The sequence below is a fragment of the Python bivittatus genome, unplaced genomic scaffold, assembly GCF_059951505.1.
Source record: "Python bivittatus isolate LINGU-HERP-01145 unplaced genomic scaffold, Pbiv_v1 ctg000000_np1212, whole genome shotgun sequence".
NCBI lineage: Eukaryota > Metazoa > Chordata > Lepidosauria > Squamata > Pythonidae > Python > Python bivittatus.
In genome coordinates, this window is record NW_028277028.1 from 5,429,658 (window position 1) to 5,442,689 (window position 13,032).

The 13,032-nt window shown below is 39.8% G+C and overlaps 1 protein-coding gene across 2 annotated transcripts in view; it reads right to left on the bottom strand.

The window, feature by feature from the left end:
• RMND5A (required for meiotic nuclear division 5 homolog A) overlaps positions 1 to 13,032 on the bottom strand; it is a 37,887-nt gene that overhangs the window by 11,089 nt on the left and 13,766 nt on the right. For both annotated transcript variants that reach the window (XM_007427616.3, XM_007427614.4), the window contains exons 3-7: positions 11,288 to 11,422; positions 11,066 to 11,166; positions 7,345 to 7,511; positions 5,942 to 6,107; positions 3,851 to 3,953 (exon numbers count right to left, since the gene is read on the bottom strand). In XM_007427616.3, the coding sequence (XP_007427678.1) occupies positions 3,851 to 3,953; positions 5,942 to 6,107; positions 7,345 to 7,511; positions 11,066 to 11,166; positions 11,288 to 11,422 (672 nt within the window). The remainder of the gene's footprint in view (positions 1 to 3,850; positions 3,954 to 5,941; positions 6,108 to 7,344; positions 7,512 to 11,065; positions 11,167 to 11,287; positions 11,423 to 13,032) is intronic.

Below are 13,032 nucleotides of genomic sequence, written 5' to 3' on the forward strand. Positions count from 1 at the left end.
GCAATCCCCCAGATAGAAGAACCTCCGGCTTGGACGCCGGGGAAGTTGGATGAGGTGCTGCTGGAAAGGGAAGGTTGCAGGGAGGAAGCAGGTCGTTGGGTTACAACTGAGGGGACCCCAGTAGTGAGCCGTGCTGACATGAGGGGGATGTTGGAGAAACTGCACGAAGGGTCTCACTGGGGGGTGCAGGCTTTGATAGATACTGTAAAGCCGTGGTACTGGAGCCTGGGGATGTGGACAGAGGCGCAGGCTGTGTGCTGGAAATGCCTGATTTGTCAGAAAACCAATCGCAAAGCCATGAGGAGAAGGGAGAGGGGAGGAAGGCCCTTGGCAATATGGCCTTTTCAGCGAGTCCAGGTGGACTTTACGGAACTCCCTCCTGTGGCTGGGTTGAAGTACCTGTTGGTACTCAAAGATCACCTCACTGGCTGGGTGGAAGCGGTGCCCAGCCGGAGGGCGACTGCACAGGTAGTAGCAAAAGTTCTCCTGGAACAGATCGTCCCCCGGTATGGGATAGTAGAGAGTCTGGATTCTGACAGGGGGACCCACTTCACCCACAAGGTGCTGCAGGAGGTCATGCAAAGCCTGGGGGTTCGATGGGAACTCCACACCCCTTGGCATCCTGAATCCAGTGGGAAAGTGGAAAGAGCTAACGGGGTATTGAAGCAACATCTCACCAAACTGGGATTGGAAACAGGGCTACCTTGGACAAAGACACTTCCGGTTGCCCTGCTTCGAATGCGGACAGCCCCTCGCAAGGATGTGGGGGTCTCCCCATTCGAGCTGATGATGGGAAGACCTTTCCTGGCTCCAATGGGAGAGCCTATCCCCGAGCTAAAGGATGCCTTCCTGAGAAAGTATCTCCTGGTACTGTCACAATCTCTCTTATCTTTAAGAAAACAGGGACTCCTCGCTCAGCGGCCCCCTTGCTGGAAGACCAACACCCCCACAAGCCAGGGGATTGGGTCCTGATAAAGACGTGGAAGGATGAGAAACTGAAGCCGTCTTGGGAGGGACCATACCAAGTTCTCCTGACAACTGAATCAGCGGTTCGAACCCGACAGGGGGGTTGGACCCACTACCATCGGGTTAAGCGAGCTCCCGACCCCCGACCGTGGACTGCCCAACCAGGAGACGGACTCAAAGTAAAACTTAAAAGGAACTGAACTAAGGCAGGGAGGAGATGAACAACATGAAGGCTTGCATCCAGGTTATTCTATTATGTCACTGCTTAGATGCTCTACAGCACAGCTCTAACAACAATTTTTTTGTAGAATTGGCACAGACAGCTTTGAACAGCACAACTTTTTGTGTGGGGCAACTCTTGACTGTGAAGGGTGTCACTTCCACCTGTTTCTTTGGAATACCCATCAGTTTGGAAGCATTGAAGAATGTTACTCAGATAGCGAATATTGATATCACTGGGGATGATCCCCTGTGGGGGGTGATGTTCTATCATTTTGGGTCTTCTCCCACTCCAAGACCCTGGACTAATCAAAGGCAAATAGCTCTAAATCTCTTGGGGATAACCAATGCAACTCAATGTGTATATTTCAACAATACTCAGAACCGTACCCACCCACTGCCCTCAAAAGGTCCTGTTTTCACTTGTGGAGGGATCTATAATATCCCTTACGCCTCAACCCCTCTATACCTACCTAAAGGTTTCTTTTTGTTATGTGGACATGAAGCTTACACCTATGTTCCAGCCTATAGTTCAGGGGGCCCTTGTGCCATAGGACGCCTGACCTCTCTATATGCCCTGCCTCCAATACAAGCGCACCCATCAAAAGAAAAAAGAAAAAGGGAGCTGCCATCTGATTGTGAGAGTGATGTGACACTCTTGTCTGAAACAGAAGCCATGGCTCTGGCCCTCTCCTTAGTAGGGGTTCCTGCACTAAGTGGAAGGGCTTACCTGGACCTAAGGAAGGTGGCCTGCCTCCTGGCTAAAAGTGTCAACCTTACATCCTCTCTCATTGCAGCCCTCACTGAAGAAGTCACTGAGATCAGGAGGGCGGTCATTCAAAATCGGATAGCTATAGACTATCTCTTATTAAGGGCAGGACAAGGCTGTGAATCTTTTCGAGGTCTTTGTTGCTTTAACCTAACCAACAATAAGAATTATGTTGAAGCAAAACTAGCCAAGTTGAAGACCTTAGCCTCTCGCATATCCGAGGATCCAGAGGGATGGAATTGGTCGTGGCTCACTAGTTGGTTACCTAACTTTGCTTGGTTAAAACAACTTTTTGTACTAGCCATTTGTTTCATTGCCTTACTGGTCCTAGTATGTTGCTTAATGCAATGTCTCCCTGCTTGTGGGAATTACCTGTCCCAGTGTGTGAAGCCCCGGGTCCGGGACGAGGGAGCAATCCTGTTAGCCAGGTTTGAGGCCCAACAGAGGCGTGAAAAGAAAAAGGGGGGATTGTGAGAAGGCAGGGAGAAGTGAGGGCCTCAAACGAACCATGTTTGCTAGGGGAGAGCGCTGTGCACCATGGGGCAGCCCTGGGGGGTGGCAGGAGGGAGGATGGGCAAAAGGCACACTCGCACCAGAGTGGAGAGGGGCGGCAGGAGGGAGGAAAGACTGCAGGCAAGAGGCACGTTCGCTCCAGAGTGAAGAGAAACGGCAGGGGGCGGCTGTCGGGTCAAGTGGGGATTGGAATGTGTATTGCGCTGATTGAATTCGGAAGTGGAATGTCTGCGGTTTTGCGGTTAATTAGCGGCGCTCCGGGGCGGTAAAAAAGGTGAGATTGTGAGCCAAGCCCTCGTAGGAGGGGGAGGACAGATAGGGGGTATAAAAAACCTGTCAGACCTTGCTTCGGGGTTCCTCCATTGCTGCGGGAGGGACCCACCTTTGCAAACGTGCCCAATAAAAACTTCTGTCTACTGGACAACCGAACCCGTGTCTGTCGTTTTCTGACACCTGGATTCCTCTTCTCTTCCTTCCTCTATTATTTAAAATCATCAAAAATTGAACTGCTGCTTAAAATTTAGGATGGAACCAATACTCTGCAAGGTGCCAGATGTACTTTTGGGTATATGTGTACATTTTTGAGTCAATCTTGACTCCTGGTGACTACATGGATAATTGCATGCATTTTTATTGGCAACATTTTTGGGATGTAGTTTGCTATTGCCTTCTTCCTAGGGGTGAGAAAAAGTGACTGGTCCAAAATCAACCAGCTGGGTTCATGCCTAAGGCAGTACTACAACTCACAGTCTCCTTGTTCTAGCCTGATGCCTTTAACCACTACGCTAAACTGGCTTTCACAAGACATACTAATGGTGCTAAATAATAAAACAAAATCTAGACAAAACACTAAACCCTAGTTTATTTTAATATACATAAAACAAACATCAAATAGTTTATTTTGTGGGCTATAAAACATTAATTCTTAATCACAGAATTTCTTTGTAAGTAATTTGCAAATAAATCTAATAATGACTAATTAAGATGGCTTTTGAACAAAGTATTACAGCATTATGGGGTTTCCTGTTAATTTACTAAAATCTGGAGATTCAACCTATGATCTTCTCCCATGTGTGTTGTCTTATAAGGACAATTCTACCAATGTGTTAGAACCACTTATCACTATAAACAAACAACTCCAGATATTGCTTACCTGTAAATTAAATTGATCACATTACATAATAAAAAATAAAACATTAATTACTCTAAAATATATTTTGCTAGCACATTCACATTTTAGGCATTCATAAGAAAAATAAAATTCAAGTTACAATATGATTTGTGCAAGGCTATAATTCAAGTATTTACATTATGGAAATAATTCCTATTCCAGGCAAGCAATTATCACAATCATTGTCTATTGGAATACAAAAAATTACTCACTGGTAATTCATCTTTCTGATTCCAAACACCAGTGCACTGTCTTTGTTCTATCACAGCTTTTATATTAATTAGAGCTGGCAATGCTACACAACCTGCTGAAAAGCTGAAGAAAGCAAAATATCACCTTCAAGTTTAATACTGTAAAACTTCTCTTGTAGTAGTTAATAAGTATTGTATTTACCCAAAAGGAGGATTCCCCCCCCCCCAGATAATTAGCTATGAATTGGGTTATGGGGTAGGAGGGGATTATCTTACATTTGCTGAGAACAGAAGATGCTGACCCCAATGAATAGAAGAATGAATTATGCAGACTTTAGTTTGAATGTGTTTGAGGATAAGCTGAGGATCAGCAATTGCTTGAGAGGGACTGTTTGCATGATGAATGTAATTATTTTGTAACATGTATTTTCTCTCTCTTTTCTTACTTATCTGTTCACTTACCTCTTCCCTTTACCTCACTTCCATTCAGTTTGCCTCCCTTCCTTTTCCTTCCTCTCTTATTAGGGCAACTACTCCTTCCTCTTTATCTCTTTTCCAAACTTTTCTATTTCTATAAAAGGAGGGAAGGGAATGTGTGCTTATGTACTTGTGAGTACAGTGTGTAAAACTGGTCTGTGTGAGAGACTGTATAAAAAAAGTGGGGTTCAATGCATTCTATAAATGGAGTATCTTACTTTATAGGCAGATAATTTTAGTTCTATTATTGTTGTTTTTGTTATTATCACTATCCGGGCCCTTCCCTGTTTTGGAAGTGTTGACAAGTGTATGATATGGACATATTTATTGCTTGGGGAAAGAGAAATCTCCAGGATTACTTTCATGTGGAGCTGGCAACCCTGAGTTGACAACATGGAAAATGGTGGCACTGCACAGTCATCTGTATTTGTTTATCTTTTTCTATCTACTTTTCCTTTTATGGTGGAAGGGTTGTCTTACATTAGTAGTAATCTTCTTTTTGAGTAAATATGATAACATATTCTGAATTATATTAAGAATGCTATCAGTGTGGTCAAATAATGTAAGAAGCTTACTAGAACAATGGCTATTCTTCAGATACTCATTTAAAATAGAACCAAAATAACATCATGTATTCACCATGCTACCTTTTGTATATAAAGTTCCCATTGTAGAATAACAATACTCAAATGTAATGCAAAATCAAATTTACTTCAAAAGCAAACTGCATCTTATGGAAATAGCTTTGAAAAATATACACATAGCTGGCCTAAATAATGTACAACCTCATTTTCATGATTGGCCAAAATTAAGGCAAAGCTAAAAATAAAATAGCAAGGTACAAAAACTCATTTGAAGCAGCCTAATACATAATTCACAACAATCTCTTTACACTAATAAACTTGCATAAAGCACACCATACCACACTTGTCTAGGATGGGACAGAAGGCTGCCAACACCATAGTTAATGGCAACAGTACCCAACTCTTCGACTCTTTCAGCTTCACAAAACGCAGCCTGTTTATGAAACCTCACAAATCCAGGCAAAAGCGAGCCTTTTCCAGGCAGTTCAATAAACAGCTTGCAATCATCTCAAACCATAAACAGTTCTCTGAAGCAGCTCAGGCAGAAAAGCAACCACCTGATTAGGATTGATCGAAAAGTACATATATCAACTTCTTTCACAACTTGTTTTTGATTAACCCAGCAATTAACTCTCAGGAGGCCACATATTCCAAATAATTTGAAATGATGGGGTTAATCAACCCTATCCTTGCAGGGCTGCCATAGCATCCATATAGTACATGATATTTTTTGCAGGCTCTGTCAAGGATGCAATTGCTTTCAATCTTTTCTGATATATATTATGGAATGACCTGCACTTGAAGATGAGGCTAATCTCATCTTTTGTTCAGTTTAGAAAGAGGTTCAAAACAGATATTTTTTAGCCAGTTCTTTAAGACTTTTATGTTGTTTATGCTGATTCCTGGTTTTAACTTGGAGGGCTGGATTTTATTTTTGTTAATAAATTTGGAATTGTTAATAAAATTGGAATGTATGAAAAATCATAGCATTTTGTTTAAAAAAAGTAGATAATCCAGCCAGAAAAAGCATGTAATATGAAACAAGCCATACCTAACACTAAGAGGTGATTCAACTGAGAGTCCCAATAATGCACAAGCATCCCTCGTAAAGATATCACAGATGTCTGCCCACTGATTTGCATCTAGTAAATGGACATATGGAGAATTTTCAATTCCTTGCCTCAGGTATACCAGGCTTCCCATCAAAATTTGAATATCTGTAAAAGATAACAATTTATAATTTAATTATTTTATAACACACACATACACACACAATTATATTGAAGTGTGAGTCTTTATTCTAAAAAGAAGCATAATTTTAATATATATGGAACAGATAAAAAATGAAAATTCACTAGTAATATCTTATTATTCAACTCATTCAATTCAATTATTGATAATGAAATTATTCAATTCATTATCAACCACAATTAATATATATGACATTTTAGAAACTGTTCAATATGTGGCCTAAAGGACCACCTAAAGAGTTCAAAGATAGCTGTAGATGCTTTCTTTTGTTTTTTTGCATTCACAGTTCTTAAAAGTTAAAGTTTTTTAATCTCCTCCACATGGTGCTTCAGAAGGAAAAGTAGAAATGTGCTTCTATGAAGCTTAATTATGGTTATAATTACACTCAAGATTTGTATCTTTAGAACTCTCTAGGTAGCCCAAATAAAATTTTATTTGACTCTGTTTTCTTTTATACCTATACCAGACATCCATGCAGACAATGAGAAAATTTCAAGAAGAAGCCCTATTATTTTCTTTAATGCCTTTATTTTTCAGTCTCATGTTCTGATTCACAATCTGCAAGTGAACAAATACATCAGAACAAAGATAAAATTCCTCAAAAAAACAGGATCTGGATAGTTCAAAAGCACTGGCCACAGGCGCTTACAGAGTTACATAAAAAATCAATAGTTACTTTAAGAATAGGCAGTTCTCTTTAGTGAGATATGTAAACAAATGTTTAATTCTTAAATAGAACTAAGTGAAGAATAAGTGTGTTTTTGCATTTATTTCATGAAGAGCAGTCCTCTGCTTTGCTGGAAAACAAAATACTTCTAAGGATGGACAGGAATCCAAAAATAGATTTATAATTTGGCAGTGAGAAAATGTTTTCTCTAAAAGGAAAATGAACAGGGCAGTAAAACCTCCATTGATTGAGACCTTGGCTGGGTTAAAGTAGCTCTCAGATTCAGATACCAAAAAAACATCCTTGGGGAAAAGCCTTCTAAAGAAAAGGCTTCACGTTCTATCTCTAATGTTTCTTTTTATAGGACTAGACAAAAGCACTAACATTTGTAAATAAATTGATTTGTAAGCACAAACATCTGAACAGAGCAACAAAACTATTTGGGCCAATAAAATATCAGTAGAGTATTCAATACATACACCTTTTAACCTCAAATACAGTTTGGTGTCTGGCACATAGTATTTGATGTTGCTTACCTTTCTGATGATTGAGAGCAAATGGTTGAAAGTTTTTTGCATACTGCAATGCTTCTCTCTGGTTTGCAGTTCCACCCATTAATAAACTAATAAAATATAATCTATGCAGCTTAAATTCTAGGGAACTATTCTGTGTCATAAGCATTTCTCTGTTCGAAACAGCCCACCTAAGAAATAATGGGATAATTAATTTTAAGAAAATAAAAACAAGTTTACCTTAATTAGGATAATGATTTACTTATTTGACCTTTGCCTAAATATATTTGCACTAAAATAATGTTATTTACTATATTTCTTATATATTAGCACCAGCAAGCTACGCCGGAGGTAGAATAACACTACTTTCTCCAGTACAGGCATCTTGGATTTAGCCTGCAAAGTGAAATTTCAAAATCAATGTCTATTATTTTGCAGTGCAGCTTGCTATTTAGAAATCATTTCATAGAAACTGTGGCGTAACAGTTCCTGATAGCTGCCATCCAGTTAGAGCCAGACCAGAGTTCCAGAGAAATGCCTTTGGTTTGTAAATAACTATTCACTTACAGTCCTGTGCCAAATAAGAATGGTCTCTAGGGAAGCAGATAAGAGATATTTTTATTAACACCAAGAAGTTGACATTTTCCCCACTGGGTCTTAATGGGCCTAGATTATCTCCACATAAGCAAAGGAGTTGATAAAATATTTTCTGAATAAACAGCTATTCTATTTGCAGGGCTGTTAACTTTTTTTCCATATTAATACTACCCAATAACCAACTATTAGTAACTTGGTTCAGATATGTATGATAAGTAAACATGAAACTTCCAAGAAACTTCCAAGAAACACTCTGTTATTTGAAGCAATCCTTAAATACAAGAGTGCTGCAGGACTGGTTCCAATACAGAACTGGAATGGAAATCATTATCAATTTCAGTGACCCTAGTTTCTGTTAATCTCTGACGTCCTAATCTCACAACAACCTTACTCATCAGTTCCAAAACTGTAATTAAAACAAGGATGGGTTGCGGTTTGATACATCTCAGGTTAAATGGAGGTTGCTGAAGTTCCACTGGCTATCTTCCAAGAAGGAGTTCTGAGGATATCAAAACTTTAGGATCCTTTTCCACACAGTCACATCCAAACCCTCTCTCAGGGAAAGTCTGGAGAATGTATTAAAAACAGGTTTGGAGAGCAGGGAATTATTTCATCTTGACCCTATGGAAGAATTGTACTGGCTATTACAACTCTTTCTCCAAGGCTGAGAGGGACATGAGTTTCTCTCCCCATGCCAACTCTATTTATTTCAAAGCAACTGTTGCAAGACTCCTGCCATCCCAAAGCAGAAGAACTGATGTACTGTAGTAGAACTTAAGAAATCTTTGGAATCCTTAAAGTTACTAAGGGGCCTTCTTGTTAAGCAATATTGGAAAAAGCTGTGAGTAGCACAGAATACTGTAAGTACGAATCCTAAAAGGGCTCCAAATGTACAGTATTTCTAACAATATCAAAGGAAGGAGAGAAGGAAGCTGGATACATCTCAAGTTTTCCCACACATTTACTCATTTGTGATTTTCTGGACTCTCCCAGGTAAGTTTATTCCTGGGAAAGGTGAGAGAAAATGCCTTTATACAAAGTTGCTCCTTATACTTGGAAGTTCCCAACTGAGAAGACTTGTGTGAAAATAGGATAAATCTTTGTGGGCACATGAAATGGCAGCTATAAGGAGATTCTAAATAACTGCCGTATCATAACAAATGTCAGAATGTTTTCTTAGAAAGTACAGTTATCTGTGAGGTAAAGGCATTTACTGCCAAAGCAGAGAAAAATTTGGAAGACAGAAGGAGGCAAAAACACTTGAAAGAAAAGTTGTCTTTTCTTTCTGTATATGTCTATTTATTGTACCCAACTACATAAAAAGTAATTTGGAATGGCACAAGTGATAACTTAGAAAAGCAGTGTGAAAATTTATAGTTTGGAATAAGGAATAGCCTAGCATAAGGGAGGCTTGCATGGGTAGTAGTAAGGGACCAACATTTTTAGAAATTTAAGAACAGATGTAACAGCCTTGATAACTTTTTAGGGGCCTTCCTTTATACAACTAGTCCTCAGTTAATGACAGTAATTGGGACCAGAATTTCCATTGGTAAGTGATGCAGTTGTAAAGCACGATGTCACATGACTGCAACACTTAGCGACAGCAATCCTGGCAGTCCTCATTGGCATCATTAAGCAACGATCGTGGGTCGTTAAGCAAGGACATCCTCATGACTTCCTGCCAGCTTCCAACAAGCAAAGTCAGTGGGGAAGCTGGCAGGAAGTCGCGAGTCCCAGGCAGCTCGCAAGCAGGCCAGCAAGCAGGTAAGTGGCTGCTGCAGTGAGAGCACAGCCAGGTGTGGGGTAGGTGCTCCAGAGGGTGAGAGGGCATGCGAGCGGCTGCTGTGGCACTACACAAACACAGCCAGACCAGGGGTGGCTGCTGCCAGGGATGGGAGGGTGTGCAGGCGGCTGCCACAGCCCCACACAAGCATGTCCAGGTGGGCGCTACAGCGTACGAGTTCCCCAGGATCTGTAGAAAAAGCGGTGGAAGCGACTTGCGACCTTCCCTGCCAGCTTCCCCATTGACTTTGCTTGTGGGAAGCCGGCAGGGAACATTGACAGGGTTATCTGCTCTGTTTGGCCACCTGTTTATTGGACCCAGGTCTCCCCTGGGTTGTTAAAGTGTCCAGGGAGATGATCTGTAGTTGGGTTCAGTCCTGTTGAGAGAAGGGCCAGTGTCTTCGGCCTTGAAGGAGGCAGCGGTGTGCCCCTTGCAACAGGCCAGCTTTGGACCCAGTGATTTTAGACAAGTATCATCCTGTCTCCAACCTTCTCTTTCAGGGGAAGGTTTTTGAAAAGTGGTCAGTCTGCAGTTACAGAGAACCCTGGAGAAAACTGGTCTAGACCTATTTGTACTGGTTTTTCTATTAATGTTTGTAAACTGCCCAGAGCCAGTTGGAATCAGGTAGTATCTAAATTGAATTAAATAAACAAGGCAAAACCTCAGCCTATACAAGATGCTGACATTACTGTAAAGAGTAAGTAGTCCATGACTCAGTGGAAACAGAAGATTTGACACCTATGAATCAGGTCAGGAGCTCAGACTTTTCAAGAAACCGATTCCACATTCTGCATAATCATTTTCTTAGAAGTTCAGAGTCCCAGGTAATACAGAAACCATAATTTAATCAACAGAATGGGCCATTCTTCTAGAACTCTTGGCTGTTCTACATGGACAAAGCTGCGTAATTAGTAATCAACTGTCATACAATGTATCTCAGAATCCTCCATCAGAATCTTCCATTGTTGTACACTTGTTTTGTGAGATGGGCGGCTATATAAATTTGACAAATAAATATATGGTGCTTGGAGTACCAAAAGAACACAAGCTTGAAGAGCGTTCTGTCACTTTACCTTTGGGTTAGTTCTCAGCTGCAGGCCTCAGCTTAACACTTTATGAGTGTACTTTACTATTTGACTGGTATTGACTACTTACTCAGAAGGTGCCATTTCCTATGGAAGAAGGACAGCTCTTGCTACATATTAGAGTTACCTGAGCCCTGGATTTCAGTTCAGGCAGAATAGGTGAGATTTAGTACACATTTATTTACCTTTAAACCCAAGAATACACACATTTATTAAAGGAGAAGCTTTCAGTATTTTTTAGATTTTATCTAAAGATTCCCCAAAAAGCTGAATAACTTACTCTAATGCAGGTCTCAGAACTCTAACTTTAAGTGCTTCCAATATTCGGTTGAGCTCCACAAATGGTTGCTTTTGACTTTGGTCTATAGAAAGTCCAGACTCCTGGAAAAAAAAAAAGTCATAGCCCATATCTATTAATTAACAGAGTATTTTTCACATTAGTATCTCTCTACAATTATTAGATAAAAGATTTATTTTGCCTCAATATTCTAGTTGCAATTACCTGACAAAGCTCCTCAGCTACGTCTAACATTCCTTGCCGGAAAAAGTGTTCAACCATAACTTCGTTCAGAATCCGCTGGCTATCAGCCTGCCAACATCCATCTATTCCGACACTGCTAATGTCAGAGTCAAAATTCTGTGAAGTGAAAAAGGATAATTAAGTCTAGAAGAAACAAATTCTTCTGATTTTATTTTATTTAGATAAATGTCAATATCTGCACTTTCAAACCCTTGCATCCATTACTAAATTATCTTCTACATTCAGCCATATTTTAAAATTGCAGATAGGCAGAAGAGGCTCCAAATTCTTTTCCACTATCCCCATAAATAAAATGAAGAACTCGACATATTCACATTTAATTTATGTAAGGCATTGTGGAAGAGGATGAACACTGCAGGCAGAGGATACTAGTTTTCATCAAGGGATATGACTGGACTCACTTGCTAAGATTTCCAAATATCTTTCATTTGCTCTTCTATACAAAAATGCCTTTTGGATCATTGATTATTGTACATTCTTGTTTCTTTTTTTTACTTAATCTTGTAAGAAAATATAAATCAATCCTATTTACCTCACAGCACCTGTCTTGTCATCTGGTTACAGAGGGAATTTCTACCACCCCTTTGACTTGGTCAGATCACTTCCTGGTCCATATGAGATTAGACAAGCCACCCACAACCTTTGCAAGACACAACCTATTCAACTGGTCTTCCCCCAGCATCTTATGGATCCAATAGTTTCTGAAATGTCTTGAGGAGTTTCCCAAAAATTTGGTAGGCAAATTCATCAAAATCCTTGTTGGCCACAGCAATGCAAGGCAAGCTGGGCTCTTGATGAAATCACTCCCAAATGGCCCCGTTGACCAATCCCAGTTGACTCCTTGATTTAGTCAGGAAATTCAGAAGGTGAAGTAACAGAAGTAACACTTAGAGTGGCAGTGGCAGTAAAAAAGGCAAAACGCTTTTACTTCTCTCTAACTGTATCAGTGAGTGGTTGTACAGTGGCCTTGTTTAGGGTTGCTAATTCCATTTTGAGGGGAAGCCAATATGAAGAGCTCCAGCCTAGCCACTGCGACCATGTTCAAATATCATGCTAAACCAAATAATCATTTACCATGATAAGAGTGAATCATAGTAGATCTGTGCATAATCTCCCCTCCTCCCCAATTTTGTAGTTGAAATTAGTTAAAATTTGTTACATTCTGACAATATTAAATAAAACAGAAACTAAACTATTATTTGAACATTTGGAATGGGGGAGGAGGGTATGTGAGCTGTGGCTAGCATGATATTTTTAATATTCTTATTAGTTTCAATCAAACCCTAAAATATAAAAAATAAATTATCAGAATAAAGACAAGTAATTTCAGAAAGTACTTATGAATCCAGACAATTTTCATATATGGTATGGGTTTCAACTACATATCTTATGAGGTGAGCAGATCATATTATACAAAAAGGATTCTGATTTATAACTATTGTAATAATCAGCAGCATTTAAATTATATGTTTCAGGTTATATTTCTACTCTAATAGGATTGGTTTCAACCAGGTTATAATATAACTGAAGGCCTTTGGTTTGAAGACACACTAAAGACATCTGATTTCAGTAAGTGCCACTCTTCTCTGTGCAATGAATACAAAGCTCAAAATATTATTTTAAACTTTTTTTTACACTCTATCGTCCCATAAAGATGCTTAAACCAACTCACATAATAATACAAAAGATTTTGTTCTGTGAGCAGA